Source organism: Podarcis cretensis, assembly GCF_951804945.1.
Source record: "Podarcis cretensis genome assembly, chromosome: 4".
Classification (NCBI taxonomy): domain Eukaryota; kingdom Metazoa; phylum Chordata; class Lepidosauria; order Squamata; family Lacertidae; genus Podarcis; species Podarcis cretensis.
Genome location: NC_137173.1, coordinates 73,089,855 through 73,108,618, shown reverse-complemented (window position 1 = coordinate 73,108,618; position 18,764 = coordinate 73,089,855). Strand labels below are relative to the sequence as shown.

At 41.9% G+C, this 18,764-nt stretch overlaps 1 protein-coding gene and 1 long non-coding RNA gene across 3 annotated transcripts in view; one reads left to right on the top strand and one right to left on the bottom strand.

Moving 5' to 3' along the window:
- LOC307214354 overlaps positions 1-4,994 on the top strand; it is an 11,883-nt gene extending 6,889 nt beyond the window's left edge. For both annotated transcript variants that reach the window (XR_013837964.1, XR_013837965.1), the window contains exons 2-3: positions 4,535-4,593; positions 4,880-4,994. This is a non-coding gene — a long non-coding RNA (uncharacterized lncRNA). The remainder of the gene's footprint in view (positions 1-4,534; positions 4,594-4,879) is intronic.
- Positions 1-18,764, bottom strand: part of ASMTL (acetylserotonin O-methyltransferase like) — a 22,152-nt gene extending 3,388 nt beyond the window's left edge. The window contains exons 1-10 of the mRNA XM_079972715.1: positions 18,605-18,764; positions 15,349-15,480; positions 14,818-14,865; positions 13,517-13,581; positions 12,455-12,516; positions 9,167-9,275; positions 4,567-4,981; positions 3,112-3,274; positions 2,282-2,463; positions 609-741 (exon numbers count right to left, since the gene is read on the bottom strand). Of these exons, the coding sequence (XP_079828841.1) occupies positions 609-741; positions 2,282-2,463; positions 3,112-3,274; positions 4,567-4,981; positions 9,167-9,275; positions 12,455-12,516; positions 13,517-13,581; positions 14,818-14,865; positions 15,349-15,480; positions 18,605-18,697 (1,402 nt within the window). The 5' untranslated portion in view covers positions 18,698-18,764. The remainder of the gene's footprint in view (positions 1-608; positions 742-2,281; positions 2,464-3,111; positions 3,275-4,566; positions 4,982-9,166; positions 9,276-12,454; positions 12,517-13,516; positions 13,582-14,817; positions 14,866-15,348; positions 15,481-18,604) is intronic.

The following is an 18,764-nucleotide window of genomic DNA, read 5'->3' as shown; positions in this document are numbered from 1 at the left end:
AATAGCTCCTGTATTTAGTTCCTCATTTAGTTAAAACTTACTTCTGATGCTTACCCAGCAGCAGCTATTAAAATCTGCCTAATTATAAAACTTGCAAGATGCTTTCACATATATTCTTTTAGAAGTGAGAAAATGCATTTAAGCTGGTTATATGGATCATAACATCCTCAACCACTGAGATTTGCTTATAGTGGCTGTCAGGCTGTAAGATTTTCCAAGAAAGATCTTAACCACTCTCTCTGAAAACAAAAAAAGTACTCCCAACACTGAGCTGTTCCAAGCTGCTATGCATTTGCTGTTAATTCTAGAAAGTAACAGCTGCATTTCCATCTCAGTAGCTTCATATGTACTTTGATATTCCACCATAAATCTGCATTTAAAATTTACCTAAGTGAACCATGAACAGGCTTAACTACACCCACAAGAAAACAAAGAGAGTTTTCTTATCTATTCCATGGATTCTCTTTGAAGTTCAATGCTTATATTAAGACCAAAGTTACAAGGAAAGATACCCAAGAGGAAGCAAATAACAGAGAATTACATATTCAATGACAACAGGAATTATAATGAATTTTTCCACCAATGCACCCAGATGTTGGAATGCCTACCTCCCAAATCACACGCAGCTCTGAACTGTGAAAGGTCAAAAGCCACGGCTACATCTCTTGCTGTTAGTTTGGAAATGCTGTGCATGGCACTCATAAAACGTTGCTTCGCCTCTGTAGTTTGGCAACAGAAATCCTTAAAAACAGAGCAGACCAAAGTTTCTAGACTCATTCAAAAGAATTAGGATATAAACAAAACATATACAGAGGTGTTAAAAAATACACCTTGAGAACTACTTGCTTTTTCATCCTAAAAAAGAAATAGCCATAGCCACACCACACAAAAGAGAAATGTCATATTTATTTTTATTAATCTTAATATGACCAAAAAAGTGAGTTTCCTTCGCAATTTAAGAGTGATAATTCAGACATTTCAGATTATTCTGAAGACCATGTCAATAGAACAGAGAAGTCTATTCTCTGGATCGTGTCAGAAAGCAGTGTTCACTGAATTCACTATATATAACATTAGGATTGCCTTACACAACTATTTGCTGCTGCTGATAATTTACTATGATGTAAATAATTTTTTTGTTGGTAATTATAATAAAATTCATTTGGAAAAAGTAAGAAAGAGCCGAGAGTGTTTCTGGAACTCCTATGGTTTTGAATGATCTTCCATATAAAACTTCCTTCCACACCTAAGAACTAGATGACAGGGAGAAGAAGATCTCCTTAACATGTCTGTGTACTATAAACAGGTGGTTTGTTTTCTGTTATACAGGAGGGGGCATTCTACCATGTGATGGGCAGAAGTGGTACAGCCCAACAAAATTTCCCACCTCAGTAAGAACTAAGCTAGGACTCCACTTCATTGCCCAAGAGCTCCAAATAACTGATGGAGGGAAATAGTTTGCAGATCATAGTAATTTTAGTGTCTGACATTGAATCCTTGATTTTAGCTTGTATTCAGAGTTAGGCATTTTCCTCAATTTAACTACTACAGTGGTTTACACAAAGCATTTATTTGTCCTCTGCTTAAACCTTACCAGCATAGGACTTTGGGGTTATTTTTTGAAAGTTTTCTATTAATAGATAGATAGAAACTTTACTTGCATTAGCAAACTAACATATACCAGCCCTTATGGTACTATACTGGGCGGGGTGGTCATGGTGAGAAGAGCCCATTTGCTGGCTGCCAGTATTAAAATGTGTAGCAATATAATCTAATAATATATATATAATAATTTGGTTAACTCTGAATATTTTGTGTAATTGGTCTGTAGATTGTATCCAATTTGTGTGCCTCCTCTGACAGAAAGCTATTTAATTCAGTAGTCTTCTGTAGGTGAAATGGGTCGAGGTGATCTTCAAAGTTCTGCCGTTCCTGCTATAGTTCCCTGCACATCCCCTGAGCATCTGCTCTGGAGGTTTGGGAGAGCATACATCAGGGCAGGTGGTGAGGAGAGCTGAATGGGAAGAGGGACTTGACAAAAATTGCCACCTTCCCTTTTCTTCTTATGGATGGCTCTGCTGGCTCAAAGAAATTTTCCAGCACAACAGGGACCCCAGTTGCATTATAGGCACCCAACTCTTCAAAAAATTAATTTCTGGGCATACTGTGGCAGCTCACAATCAAAAAATGAAAGTTAAACTTGCCCAGTAGTGACCATCTCCAAAGCAGGTAATGTTTTAAACCAAAGCTCTATATAAAGAATGTGTGGATTCTATACTACCTGAATACAATCTTCTGCTTTCTTCTCAAATATTTGGTTCAGCGGAGTCCCCTCTTTGACTGCCAACTCCAAATGTTTATACAGAGGCCATGTGTGGTCATTACAGTAGAGAACGTAGTCATGAAGTGAACATTCACCATCTGATGCTAGATATAAATTTGCCATATCTGTATTGCTGTAACCTTTGAAGACAGAGAATTTTGCAAGATCTGTATTATTCTTCCTTAGTGTCTCTTTTTTCAATTCATTAAGCTAAACCTAACCAGCTGCAAGGGTTTCACAGCTCAGTTGATTTCCACAGATCGGCACAGCTCAGTAAAGAATTTAATTAAACCCAATATTATAATTGCTTCTTATAATCAGTTTGCACATTTCCTTGCCACTGAAAGATGCAATGTGATGTTACGAAAACGACACTGCAGCCCTAAAAATGCATTGTTTTCAAATGACAAAGTTCAACCTGAGTGCAGTAGTGTGCAAGTGGAAGCATGGGAAGTGTCCCAGGGACAGACAGTGTACCCACAGGACATACTCACACTGACCAAAGTGTTGGTCCAAAATATTTTGAGCACTGGGGTAGGAAATACAACCCCTTAAAAATAAAAAAGGGAGTCGCAGACAGCAGAATAGTTTGGCCTTAAGTGTTGCTTTTTCTAAGGCTGTGCTAAGTTGATCAGGAAATCATATTTGACTCATTTCTCTAGACACACTTTTTTGTTCTTCACCGTTACATATGCCTGTAGTCTAGCCAACAATCCAATTGCATGAAGGTCCTGCTACAAGTTCCTTTTCATTCCCCACCCCCAAATGTTTTAGAGAAGAAGGCTCACCTAGATGGTTCTTGTCCAATAGGCCAAGAGAAGTACAGGCATCAAGTAATCTTTCTGTGCCACACACTGAGGTTTTAAGTTTATTAGCAGCTTCCATAGCTGTCAAGGTGCCCTTATCTTTCAGAATATCAAATACTTTCAGCTTAGATGCCACAAACAAAGCCTGCGGACATGAAATGTACATTGATTACTAAAAGAAAAACTAATCAAGGCAATCCATAAGCTACTAAGTCACATCAATGCCTGGGTTAGCTGCTCCAGCCCCACTTTGGGCTACACTATTTTGGATGGAAGTTCAGCTGCTGAAATTTGTTACTGATCACGACATCCAAGAGATTATGGGAGACAAACAGTAGTCACTTGAAAACAAGAACATGTGGAACTGTTTACTGATTTTTCTTTCACTGTCACTTCTGTCAGTTCGTTCTGGTTATCTATCAAAATACAAGCCACGGTAAGGATATTACAGAGGAAATGATGGTTGCTAGCCATGGCTGAAACAGACACCTGTTCACAAGACTTCATGGCCGCTTAACGTTTTAATGCTGAATTTTAATCTAAAAATGTACCTTGCTGAATACTAAGGGTATCCAAAAAAATGGATACCAAGCATTCACAACAGAAGAATCTAGATATATTTTTAAAGAGAAACAAGAGGTCTATAAAGGCATTTTTAACTATGAAGCAGTTGTCAGTGAGTCAGTACGTAGATGCCAATTGGTTTTTCATTCTGTACCAAAGCTGCCTGCTATAACTAGGTCAGACAATTTTTTTCTATCTGTCCAGAATTGTCTATTCTGATTGGCAGGGGCTCAGGACTTCAGGCAAAAGTCTTTCACATCACCTTCCATCCGATTCTGGATAAGCAGGGGATTGAATCTGAGACTTGGGCAATATATGATGGTTTGCCCAACAACCAAGTGGAGAGAAGTGATAATTTCAACTTTTCCTAAAAATTAATGACCAGCTTCAGTTTACTTCATTGCCGTTCCAGGTAGGGTAGGAGAATGGAGAAGAGAGAAGAGGTGTGGGTCTGGGTGTAGCAATGATGAGTTAGGGCACTGAGTCTATGTCGTGTCAACAGCCACCTCCCATTTGCAGCAACAGAGGGAGAGTTTTGTAGTGGTATATACAAACATCTCAGGCTGCTTTCAGATCTTCACAAAAGATCTCTTATTTACCCTTGACCAAGTATTTGAGCCACTAAGAAATGTAAGAACCAGCATATAAAGAATTGCAGCTGTAAACATACTCTTGTTCACTAAAAATTCATTGTATCATAATGGACAAACCTGTACAAACAGAATAAAACCTGCTTATTTCAAGGTCTCTGGAGCTCAGGTTATTGTCCTTTAATGCAGGCACATTCCCCAAGCCCACAGGTGCCATATTCCATAAAATTAACAAAACCTTTTTTTTACAGATCTATATACAAAAGAACAAAAGATGGGATACCTTTGATGCTCTGAAGCCATCCAGAAGGTGAGTGAGTTTAGATGGGAATTGCGTTGTATTTTCTATTATTCCATTCTGACTTTCCACAGGTGTGTTGCAAGAATGACTGCTCTTTATGCACTTTTCCAGGCTGTGGGGGACTCCACTGCCGTTTCTCTTCTTAGCACCTTCAAACTGTGTGTGGTTATCTGAAGAGTCACATTCCCCATCACTTAGAATCTCAAAAGTCTCTACTGAAGGGATAGAGTCATGCTTTATGTGATGGATAGTGTGCTTTGGGGGCGGATAATATAATTCTGCTAACTTTTTGCAGAAGCGATTCAAAGGAAACCCCACCACGTTCAAGAAGTCTCCGTGAACATATTCCACTAACATTCCCCCAAGTGCCTGGATCCCATAGCCACCAGCTTTGTCCCTAGAGAGAAAGTTAAAAAAATAAATTGAAGCAGCACTTGGATGGAAAAGGATTGGGTATCTTAGTTTCACCTAGACATTATTCTGCATTACGTATTTCAAAAGCTAAACATTTTGTCCAGGATCTGAAAATATAGAGAACCAAATAGAGTTTATGCTCAGTGGATTTTTTGTCTTGTATTTACATTGTGAAGTTGACCCAACCATGAAACTGTTTGACACTTCCCTTGAGTTCGAAAGCAGTTCAGGGGGCATAAGGGGCAGCCATTTATGAAAAACATGTCTAAAGCCTTCTGGAACTCGTAAATTAGTGTTGCATTTTGGACTCACAGTTGCCCATGGAGACGCAGGTCAATTCTGTGTCCACAGCAGCTGTCTACCAGCTCCATCTAGTATGCCAGCTGAGACCCTACCTGCCTGCCGGCTGTCTTGCCAAAGTGGTACATGCTCTGGTTATCTCCTACTTGGATTACTGCAGTGCACTCTATGTGGGGCTACCTTTGAAGGTGACTCAAAAACTACAACTAATATAGAATGCGGCTTCTAGACTGGTGACTGGGAGCGGCCGCCAGGACCATATAACCTCAGTCCTAAAGGATCTACATTGACTCCCAGTACGTTTCTGAGCACAATTCAAAGTGTTGGTGCTGATCTTTAAAACCCTAACGGCTTCGGCCCTGTATACCTAGAGGAGTGTCTCCACTCCCACTGATGTCCAGCTCCAAGGGTCTTCTGGCTCATTGCAAGAAGTGAGGTTACAGGGAACCAGGTAGAGGGCCTTCTTGGTAGTGGCGCCCTCCCTGTGGAACACCTTCCCATCAGATGCCAAGGAGATAAATAACTTTATGACTTTTAGAAGGCCTTTGAAGTCATCCCTGTTTTAGATATTTGACATTTTATTGTGTTCTTATATTTTGCTGGAAGCTGCTTAGAGTGGCTGGGACAACCCAGTCAAATGGGTGGTATAGTATTACTACTATTACTACTACTACTACTACTACTACTACTACTATTACTACCAGGTCTGAACCTGGTTAACTTCAGCAACTCTGTGACAACAAGAGCACCTAGGACATTCATTATGACTCTTTGCTAACCCATAATACTATATGGAGCCTTCAAGAGCCCAGATGCAGAAAACAGTCAAATGGCTTAATTAAGAATGCATCTGTGGCGTAATAGTATATAGAGTTTTCACAGCTATTTATAGCCTTCTAGGCACAATTCAAAATGCTGGATTTGGTGTATAATGCTTCTAATTCCCTGCTCAGTGACTAGCAGGCTCAGCAAAACCCAAGGACCAACAACATGTCTTAAAGGTGCCACTGAACCTTCAGCAAAGTAACGCTGCTGTTAGCTGGTATGTTAACTGCTTAAGAAAAGAAGAGCAGAATAATAGTATTCTAGAAGCAGGTGTGGCTTGTTTCTCTTTCTCCTTCAAGGAAGAATGTTGTGTTAAGAACCCCCCAATTTCTGCTTCATATCTACATACATAAGGAGACATCTATTTTTATATCTGTGCCGGATGGGGTGATATGAGCTAGAGGAGTAGATAAATCAGTTTCAGTACACACTTTCATTACTCTTAATGGAAGGCAATAAATCCAGTAAGACCTTTGGATTTTCCCACTGCTCACAAAAGGAGAAGAAACAGTACACAGTCATCTAAAAATAAATTCAGTTGTGGAGAACACATAAGCTTGCCTAAATTCTTGTTGCAAAAGACTTCTCTCCTTTGTTCTCATCAAGCAGACAGAACTGTAAGGCCCTAATGTGCCATGCTGAGGCTGATTTCTAAACCCAGAGGGTTTGGGTCATTCCGTTTAAAGGCTGATTGACTTCTGTTTCATTTTGAGATCTCATGAACTTTTGACCCGTCTAAAGCACACGAGTTTAATTATGGGCAAGCCACAAAACCCTGGCAGGAAGGGAATCAGCTAAATCCATCACCAATCCCTCCCAAACACTGTGCCAGGGCAGCATTTGCTTATTGATTTGCACAGAAAGATCAAGGCCTGAACATCTGTAGTCTAAACATCTCTCTCGGTTGCAAGACTGAAGTTCATCCTAAAATTCCCTAGCATTTACTATGCAAATGATACAATTCTGATCAGTCACATGCTCTCAACAAAGATTTAAAAACATGCTAGTTTGAGCACTAAAAAAATAAATCAGAATTTCCCACTGGCAAAAATGGCAATACAAAGGTCCGTATAGTTAAAGCTATGGTTTTCCCAGTAGTGATGTATGGAAGTGAGAGCTGGACCATAAAGAAGGCTGATCGCCAAAGAATTGATGCTTTTGAATTATGGTGCTGGAGGAGACTCTTGAAAGTCCCATGGACTGCAAGAAGATCAAACCTATCCATTCTTAAGGAAATCAGCCCTGAGTGCTCACTGGAAGGACAGATCATGAAGCTGAGGCTCCAATACTTTGGCCACCTCATGAGAAGAGAAGACTCCCTGGAAAAGACCCTGATGCTGGGAAAGATTGAGAGCACAAGGAGAAGGAGACGACAGAGATGGTTGGATAGTGTTCTCGAAGCTACCAGCATGAGTTTGACCAAACTATGGGAGGCAGTGGAAGACAGGAGTGCCTGGCGTGCTCTGGTCCACGGGGTCATGAAGAGTTGGACACGAATAAATGACTAAACAACACCAAAGCTTAGTTAGCAACCATTTGCATTTAACTACTTTATCTGTGGTGATGCACAGGTATGCCTTTATAAAGGCTAGATTCAATGTTTTCCCATCAAATTTGTTGGGTAACAGACTCTCCAACGGACAGATCTCACTCCTCTGTGACTGTAAAAGTGGATCTATAGAATTGTTATATCATATAATCTTCTGTTGTCCATTACATTCGGCTTCACGGTCCAAGTTTCTGGCCCCATTATTTATCGAGAATTGCTGACAGACCTCAGGAAGCCCAAATAATATACTTATTAAACGACGAAGACACAAGTCGCTAGATACCTGATTAATGTCTTATTTCAAAAGAGGAGAAATGGGTCACTGTATGACTCTGACAGTTTAGCTAAACTTAAGAACCATCAATAAGTGCCAGAACTAAGACGCATATACCCCAAAATCTGAGGGATTTGAATTGCGGTTTACATAGAGGGAGCTTATTGTGTATAGTGTTTACTTAATTGAAGTAAAATTGGTTTTATATGGGTGTTTTAACTTGGAACTGTTTAAATGGTATTGTTTATGGATAAATTTTGATGTATTGTTTTAGATATGGGCCAATGGCCGTAATAAATCAAACTAACTAACAACCATTTGCATCTCATTTTTTTAGTCACCTAGATATGACACACAGATACCAACATAAGTGAGGTGTTCACAGGCACTAGGAATTCTGAGCTCCCTGCCTTCCTAAATCAGTTCCCTGTGATGTCTCCAAAAAGTCAGAGACCTTTGATACAGAGGGGGAAACTACAGTCAGGATGGGGCATCTTGTATGCCCCAAGGTAGTTTTTTAAAATCATCATCCAATGTGATGTTGGTTTTTTGGGGACCTTGAAAAATCATGTAAATTCAACAGGCTCATTTTTAGTTCTATTGGATGAGACTTTCACCCAAACCCCACAGAAAAAGTAAGTATGTGTATGTGTGTAACTGGTGGAAGAATAACCCAAGAGAGAGAAGCCACCTTGAGTCCCGTCAGGAAAAAAGGCAGGAAATAAATAAATATAGTAATAATAATACCTACAGGCTCCAAAAGATCCAGCCCTGGCCTAAATGTTCAAATCATGTTTAATAATGCACAGGGTAACATTTAGGAAGGATGGGGGGCAAGCTCCTCTTCACTTTGATTTTCAGGCCACATCTGGTTATTCTTCAGGAGACTGGTTGTCTTGATAACAGTGTTATATCTATGATGCAGACTAAACAAATGCTTTTGATATATCCTGTTTTCCACATTCATTCTTTAACATATAGTAGGCCTTTGAATTCTGCTACCAATTTTTTCCTGCCCTCACCCTCAAAATCCAAAACTGTTCTCGCTCCCTCTTGCTAGATGACAAACCAAACATATTATTTTATGCAATGTTACATATTCCCAGACTAAACTCCCTTTTTGTTTCATGTGCTACACAAACAGCTGGTTTTCCCCACACAACAAGCCATCTATAGTGATTAGGTTTGCATTCAAATCCACTCCCAACTATTGTGCTTACATGGGCTCACCACTGTGAATATACTCCCATAAGAGTTCTTCGGAGAGTGCAGAAAACTTAACTTTGGTTTCTTCATAGAAATCTGTGATTTCAGTCTCTAGCTGATTATCTAGAAAAAGAAAAACCACTGATTTAAAAAAATGACATATCTGATGAACACCAGCAGTTTTAAAGCATTTTTATTATGAATACATTACACTGCAGTCAGTAGGCCTGCATTTCCAAATTCAAATCCAAATTATGCTGCAATGAATACATGGATCTTCTACACATAAACGTCCTTCCAGTTACTTCAATAAAATGAGATGCTAGTTTATAAATATCCCTCTAAATATTGGTGAGGCATTTGATGCAATCTGTTGAAAACTGGCTTTATATTTCCCTTGCCCTTCAAGTCAAGGATGTTCTTCTGTACTGATCTGCAGTGCAGATCTTTGTTAACATTCTGGAGGCAGCAGCAATATACAATGAGCTAAATAGCTGCAGCATAGATTGGTGCAAATGATAGTGGAAGCGAAGCATGTTGTAAACATTATTACAGACTGAAGGAACATCATAATTTGGCGTTAACTTATATGCTCCTCAGTACCAGCATGCGTAGTTTAATAAAAACAAAACATGCTTTCCAAAGGCTCACTTACTCATTTAAATTGGATAACATGCAAAACAGTGGGATAAGTTATATTTGGCAGCTGTACTACAAACTCTTTTACACAGGATCGGGCATACTCAAGTAGGCCTTTGACTCTCTCTCCTTTGAACTAAAGGCACATTACAAACTGCTTTCAAAAACATGCTTCATTCTTTATTTTATTTTTTAATGGGTAGCCTTTGGGTACAGAGATCTCCTTTTTGAGAAACAATTCCAAAACAAAAACAAAAACCCAACCTTTGGGCATGTGAAATAAGTTGTGCAGCTCTTTGGAGACTAGCCTTTGTTTTGCATTGAAAAGAGAAAATCTTATTCAGGTTGAAATGTTATCATTATCCGGATAATAAGCTCTGGTACCCACCCAGAATCTACAGCATGTTTCCCAACAGTCAACACTAAACTCTTGGTGCTGCCACTGGAGAAGAAGCCCATTGCAGGGCCTGTGAGTTAAAATCCACCTGCCTCCTGGGCAGAGCTCTAGAGAAACTATCATCGTCAGACCTGGAACTGAGCTTTGCTTTCCACCCAGCCCAGTCTGCAGCACCTTCTCAAACAGTCACCATTATCGCTTTTGGGAGAAGGAGCAGCATCGCTGGACTTGGGCTGCCTTGTGGGATGTTCTCCATATAAACCAACAACAACCCCCATCAATTATGCAGCAGCTCTTTCAATGCACAACTAGGCATTTCGGAGGTGGCTGCCTGGCAAGAGCACTGTCCATTAGATATATTTTTGTATCAGTGCTACGGCTTGCTTGTTGCTGCATCATTTTCATTTAGTTTGGCCTCTTTTATCCCACAGAACATTTGATTGCCTAAGCCGGAAAACCTTTTGGGAGCAAGCATATTAGCACCAAGGAAAAGCTACTGAAAGCCACTTTTGAGTCTTTAAGATAGAAATCAAATGAATAAATACAACTTTATTGTTCTGGGGCTATGATATGACTTTAAACTCCTCAATGCTGCAACATTTGGAGTTTATTCCCTGTTTTGACAAACATTGTGGCTGTGATCCTATACATATTTTCCTGAAAGCAAATCTCCTTAATCAATGGGATTTGCCTGAGTAGACATTCAGGGCCACAATGCAATGCAATGCAATAATCCATTTTATTTTGAGGGACAAGGATAGAACATGGGAACAAGACATGTTCAGTGGGAATGCATGTATCGGGTTGCTGTGAAAAGGCAAAGATTCTGATTTATGCTGGTGATACTTACTGCATGTTCTGTTTGGTGCTTCTGGGCTGCCTTCAGCCACTAGAACAATTCTAGTTGTCTGCCTACAATCACATCTGATTCTGCGATTTACTGCCATTGTGCTCATGTGAGCGGGGAGTAAATAAAGGTTGACGTCACCTTGCCAAAATAATCACCTAGGTTGGCTTTACTGTCTTTTGCCTGATCAATCATATGCTCCTCAGTGACCTTCAATTGAGATCAGCATTTGGGAGAAAGGGGATTAATTACTGGGAATATGTGGAAAGATAAATACATGAAACTGGGTCACGGTGTGAATGTCAACACGTTTGCAAGCAGAATCAACATGGAAGTTGTCAAGCCAAGTCACAGCCAGCAAGGCAACAAATTGGCAAGGACAACAGATACAAACCCTAACTCAAAGTGTTTTACTATGAATAGGAAGTTGACAGTGCCCAGTTCTATTATAATTAGATTGAATTTATTTCTAGATCTGAGCCCTGCTTAAAATGCTTGTTATCATTTTGCCTGTTACTGTGTTAGTTCTCCTAACCTTCCAGTGTCAATTTTGGGGTGGCACGTGGTTTGGGAGATGGGGTCCCACTACAATAGCAGACATCTTTGAATCCAGCCCTTTGTGTTTTCCAGCAGATGCCACAAGCCTCAACAGAAGCCACTGAGGTGCCATCACATACCCTTTGGGCTGGGGTGTCTGATATCCACCCACTTCAAAATGAATTCTCAAGAAGAGTTTGGATTTGATATCCTGCTTTATCACTACCCGAAGGAGTCTCAAAGTGGCTAACATTCTCCTTTCCCTTCCTCCCCCACAACAAACCTCTGTGACGTGAGTGGGGCTGAGAGACTTCAGAGAAGTCTGACTAGCCCAAGGTCACCCAGCAGCTGCAAGTGGAGGAGCGGAGGAGCGAACCCAGTTCACCAGATTACGAATGTACCACTCTTAACCACCACACCACACTGGCTCTCAACACTTCTAAGCAATTCCATTCATCACAAAGTGCTGTCCTCTAAAAACACCGGATGCTATCCAACTCAGAGCAGACCCACTGAAATATGAATGGACTTAACTCAGTCATGTTCATTAATTTGAATGCATCTACTCCGAGTAAAACTTAGTTGGCTATCACCCAGTGTACTCCTCAGTGTGAACAAAGAGAGAAAAGCCAAACTCCTGCAGACTTCCGATGCACGCAGACACTAAAGTCCCCCACTTGGTGACTTTCAAATGAGGTTAGACTGCAAATACCATCATTCCTTACCCTAATGGCCATATTGACTGGGGCTAATGGGAGTTGCAGCCCAACAACACTTGGAGGCTTCTGGGTTGGGGTAGATTTCACTGACAAGTAAGTAGGCTACAGGGTCAAATGAGACTTTGATTCACCACAAGCATCTGTATTCGTTCTTACCAATTACCTTTACTGCTGCAATGCACAATTGCGACACCTGTGAAAACACTGTGCTCCTTGCCACTCAGCCTGCAAGAAAAAGCAGATAGATTTAGGCTGCAGCCAATTTGCACTAATTTTTTGGAAATCTAACACTTGAATTTGTTTGAAAAACAAATTCTGCTTATTTATGAACGATGTAGCAATGTTGGCAATCTACTCAATTTTATAGCCTTACAAACAAGGCAAAGCTAGGCACTTAACTTTGATTCTGTTTTATTCTCCCACCGAACTGAATGGGGCTTCAAAGTGCTTGACTTTGGCTGGATTGCGTTTACATTGATTGCTACCTCTGAACTGAAGTACTACTGAAAACATGAAAAAGGCACGAGAACCAGGCACAAAATGATACCTTTCTCTCCTTATCTAAATGAAAAACAGACATAAAATTTGAAAGCATTGGTGAGAAAAACTAACTGGTGTGCTATACTTTGGGATTGGTTGCCTCTGACTCTGATGGACGTGAGGTCTCATTTTATGTTTTTAACAATTAGATTTATAAACTACTTAATCATTAAACTCTCTAAGCAGTGCACATAACAAAATATTGGTAAGTTCTCTTCTAATGTGTGACTAGGCAAGAGAAACTTTTATAGGAAACTCAACTATGCAATAAATAGCCATGGTCAAATTAAGTCCAATTTGATTACGCAAAACAATAGGTCCAAGCATGGATTAAAATAAAAGCTTGATGCTTTCACAAAAATGTATCACAGCCTGCCTGCTGTGATTCACACACAGGTGTGTTTATGGTTGTATTTGACAAGCAGATTTAAAAAGTGATCCAGAGATTAATCTGAAACAGAGCTAGCCTGTTATGAGCTGTGGGAATAACTACACAAGAAATGCAGGTAACTGTAATAGATGCATTTCCCCAACAAATGAAACTACATGCTTATCATTCTTATGAAGGGCAACTGAAAAGCATATCCTAATCAAGTAATTTTTCATTTGCTTTCCATATCCACAAATAAGGCCGACAATGGCAGTATAACATGGTTGGAAATAAGCAGTGATTTGAAGTACAAACTTTGAAAGCATCCTATATGCATCTTGTTTGTCCACTGGTTTCTCCAAAATCTGTTCTTCTATTGTCTGAAATGGGAATAAATATATTTAAATATGTATATTTGCATACACTTGTCAAGGGAAAGCCTAGTTCTCTCCCATAGAAGAGTTGCTACTTGAGGTGAAATAAGGACATAGGAAGCTACTTTATACCAAGTCAGTCCAATGGCCTATCTAGTTCAGTGTTGTTGACATTTACAGTATTGGCAGCAGTTCACCAACATTTCAGACAGGAGTTTTTACTATCCTGCTCTGGACTTTTTGCATTTAAAGTGCCGTATTTTTTGCTCTCTAAGACGCACCAGACCACAAGACGCACCTAGTTTTTGGAGGAGGAAAACAAGAAAAAAAATATTCTGCATCTCAGAAGCCAGAACAGCAAGAGGGATCGCTGCACAGTGAAAGCAGCAATCCCTCTTGCTGTTCTGACTTCTGGGATAGCTGTGTAGCCTGCATTTGCTCCATAAGACGCACACACATTTCCCTTTACTTTTTAGGAGGGAAAAAGTGAGTCTTATAGAGCATAAAATACGGTATCTACTGTACAACTCAAGCTACAGTCCTTCCCCACTTAAACTCCTTTTCACCCTGGGATATTTTTACATATTAATGATTAGCTACTTTGCTTTCTGTCTGTGTACAAAGCGCTTAAAGTAAACACTGCAGGTGATAAGCATTTAATTCCATGCACAAGTAAAAGCAGGAAGTCTAGGAAAGAGCTATTTAAACCCTGGAGTTAAAAAAAGCACATTGATGGAAGCTTGGGCTGGATGGTTTGGCATACCCAATTTCTATCGTGCAATTATAAGTACATGCAACTTCCGCTTTCCGAAAAAAATGTGTTCCTAGGAAATTGTTCATTAGGTGAGCGTTTGCATGACGAGCTGACAATTTCCATTATTTCCTGACGATTTCCATTATTGGCTGCAGCCAATCAGCAAAAGAGAGACAAAAAAACCTGATTTGTCCCATCCCTCCTGCTCTCTGATTTGTCTGATCTCTCCCCCATCCCTCTCTCCTTGATTTCTGCCCAAAAATGATTGCCATCAACCAGCAAAGCACAAACAAGTAAGGAAGTGGCAAACTCTGGCTGTTTGGACACCTGAATCAGTGGGGTGTGTCGCATGGTTTGGGAACAATTCTTTCTGTTTGGATAAGTGAATTTCTGTATTGCGAGTGAAAGCGGGACCTGCGTGTGTTGGTAAAACAAGAGTTGCTAATTAGAGAGATTCTAGTTTTCAGCTGCTGGTGTCTATGACTTACCACTATGGTGTCTGCCCCTATAACGACATCGGGTGTTCTAAGATGTTTCTGAAAAAATAAAAATGCATCTTGTTCAGTTTTCCACCTTGACCATAACTTAAACTAACAGTTGGGAAATTAAACAGCAAGTGGGGAATAAGCACAATAGAAGCAATCTTGAACTGATTTAGACTGCATCCAGCTTTCCCATCAACCATTAAATAAAACAGTTATGCTAAAGGTGTCACATGAGGGGGTTCTGTGAGGACTTGGCACCTGCTTGGTCCAATCCCTAGTGCACAACTGTCTGGAATAGGAAGCCTTCCTGTACTACTGTCCTATAGATTAAATGTCACCCTAATGTCACATGGACACAACTAATTGTTTGCATGCCCCATCTCAAACACTCATGCACTTCTGTAGTTAAATAGTTTGTTGTTAATAAGCCAAGTTCAATAAACCAAGATGTAGGGATCTGGACTGCAACAGCAAGGAGTTTGACAGCATTTTTAAAGCATCGTCTCAGACAATGGAGGTCCGTATATGGCTTACCAGATGCATTCTGTTTGCCACTTCAAGCGCCTTTTGCCTTGCAGTTTCTACAGCATATTCAAAAGGAGCTGCGAAAGATGACTTCTCAAGCGTCTCTTTGAACCAGGAGGGAACAACTTCAAACCGGAGGCCCTGTTAGAGACACTAAGTTATTTCAGCAATAAATCTTACAAAACTTGAAGGCTATGTGGATGCTCTCTGCTTAAGGTGCTGGTGGAGGGACTACTGAACTGGCTAGCGGCTACTGAAAGCATTTATCTCCATGACTCTGGAGGCATGGTTGGAAACCAGCTGCTGGAAATCATGGGAGGGGAGAGCGCTCTTGTGCTTGAATCCTGTTTTCAGGTTTCCCACAGGCATCTGGTTAGCCACTGCGAGAACAAGATGCTGGCTTAGACAGGCCATTGGCCTGATATAGCAGGATCCTTGCATGATCTATTGTGGTTCGAGGACCCGACCCCCGCGAAGTGAAATGAAGACACAGGGACACGTGATATAAGGTTAATGGGCTAGAAAAGGCCACAACTTTATTGATTACAGCAATGAAAAGGTATTGGCTTAGGCATTGGATCGCGAAACAAGTGGGTTTATTCACCAGGGGTTCATCACCTGTTGATGCTAATCCAACTATAGGCTCACCCCTGATGTCACCGAGGGTCGTGCCATGGCCTCCCGCCAAGCAGGCTTCGGACGGAATACACGACTGCCAGATTCCTTTAACGGAATACCCAAAAATTGAAGGCATAGGCGATGGCCACACCTAGCACTTCGACACACCACAGTACATTATTCCAATGCCTAACCTACCCACCAATACCACGAAAGTTGTGACGATTGCTATGAGGTAGGCGAAAAAACCAAAAAGCCTAATGCCAAATGGAAAAACTCCTACCAGCCCCCCCGGGCAACCGGGGCGACCAACCTAAGGTCCATAGCAAGGCCAATGATCTAAGCCCTAACTCAAAGGGAGTGGAGGGTGGGTGACTTGCACAGGACTACGAAGAGAAATGAGGCCGGGAAGAGGCTGACGCTGCAGCATAAAGGCTGCTGGACACGCCCCCCCCATGGCACCTGGTTGGACGGCCACTGGGGGGGCGTGAGCGCCAGCCAGGTGAGCTGGAGGCAGGGGGCAACGCCCCCTGCTAGGAGCGGTGTTCGGGCTCCCGCCCACAACCACTCCCCTCTCTTTCAGGGAGGAGAGTCTTTGTCTAATCCTCTTTTAAAGGTAAAGGGGCCCCTGACCATTAGGTCCAGTCGTGGCCGACTCTGGGGCTGCGGCGCTCATCTCGCTTTATTGGCTGAGGGTGCCGGCATACAGCTTCTGGGTCATGTGGCCAGCATGACTAAGCCGCTTCTGGCGAACCAGAGCAGTGCATGGAAATGCCGTTTACCTTCCCACCGGAGCAGTACCTATTTATCTACTTGCACTTTGACGTGCTTTCAAACTGCTAGGTTGGCAGGAGCAGGGACCCGTCGCGGGGATTCAAACTGCCGACCTTCTGATCGGCAAGTCCTAGGCTCTGTGGTTTAACCCACAGTGCTACCCGCACTCCTTAATCCTCTTTTAAAGCCATCCAAATTGGTGATCATCACATCCTCCATTGGGAGCAAATTCCACTGCTGAACTAGTGTACTGGGTACTTTCAAAGACTTCAAAATGTGTGAGAACTGAGTGCACCTTTGAAGACCTGCCATCTCATTGCACTCTGTGCCACTGTCTTCCCCCCCCTTCCCTCCCCCCTGGAATGTTGTGGGGGGTGGGAGCTGTCTGTAGTGCAGCCTGCTATCCTGGGTCTGAGTCCAACCCATGGTGAACTTGCACAACAGCACCTTCATTTCATCTCATAAACTATTTTACAGGCTGCAGACATGAACTTTCCATCGCACTCAACATCCATTTATTTCTTCTCCGCACTTTTAGCCAGATGAACTTGAAAACTTGCTCCTTTCTTTAGAACTTGCTTTTGAATCCCCACCCCAATAACTGACACAAAGGTTTGTCTGAATTTTTTGTGCCCTTTGAAACAGAGGCTCGTCCAAACGATAGATGTGCTATTTGTGGCTGGGGCAGTGGCTCCAACACATGCCGAGTAGGATTTTAGGACACTAATATATCCTGAGCACTTCATTGCTGCTTCCCAGGACCAAAAGTGGAGGGCTGCGTGTGAGAGAGTGAGAGCAAGCCAGAGCGAGAGAACATTAAGCCCTGGCTCAGAGTAGGGTTGCCACAAAATGAACTTGTTTTGCGGGGGGGGGGGGGGCAGACTTTTTTTTTGGGGGGGGGGAGCAGAACCGCAGATTTGTATTATTTTTTTCCTGATAAGTAGTTGGGAAGAAAGTGGCTGCCAATGTGCACCTTTAACAAGAAACCAGAGGCATTTCTCTTGGGTATGGTCGGCCAGTTGGTGCCGAAGAAGGATAAGAATTTCTTTTTGTACGCTACTACGGCAGCAAGGATTCTTCTAGCAAAGTATTGGAAGACACAAGAGCTACCCACGCTGGAGGAATGGCAGGCGAAAGTGACTGACTTTATGGGATTGGCAGAAATGACCGGCAGAATCCGCGACCAAGAGAAAGAGACTGTGGAAGAAGATTGGAAGAAATTTAAGATGTATCTTAAGAACTATTATAAAATTGAGGAGTGCTAAAATGCTGAGGGAAAAGAAGACGTAGAATTGCAGCGGAAAATTGTGTTTAATTTTAGGGTGGAATTGAAAAAGAGAATGAATTTACATTTAATTGGTTAAGAAGGGTTGCTGAATAATGGTTTAAAATTAAGGATGCAAAAAGGGAAAGGTATGGGGAAGTCCGGGAAAAGAGGGTTATGGAAATAAGGTTAAGAAAATATGAGTTTTTGTGTTTGTTTTTATGTTGTTTTTGTTTATGTTAAAAAATTTGGAAATTAATAAAAAAAAATTTAAAAAAAAAAGAAAAGAAAGAAAGTGGCTGCCAATGGGATTCTCAGCGTCCCCTCCCTCTCTCCCTCTTGAGCTGTCAACCTGGCAGGCAGGAATTCAAGCGGTGCAGCCAAGATGCAGTGATGGGCTGTTTATTAATATCGTTACAAGTTATTTATCAATCGCCTTCCAAACCACCATCTCAAGGCGACTTACACGTGAAGGCGCCACCTGTGCAGCCGCCCAAAACGCGGAAAGGAAGGCAGGGGCCACCCGGGGGGCGGGCGGCGCCAAGCGGGGCGCAGGAGGGGCGAGAGCGCACAGACTGCCCCGGCGCGCAGCGAAGGCGGCACACTCACGGCGTTGGTGAGGATCTCCTGGCGGCGCGGAGAGGCGCTGGCCAGCACCACCCTCTTGTGGACCAGCTTCCCGATGACGGGGTTCAGGACCATGGCTGCGGCGGGAAGGACGAGCCGACGGAGAGGAGAGGAGGGAGCCAGCCGGCGCCTTTATCGCGGC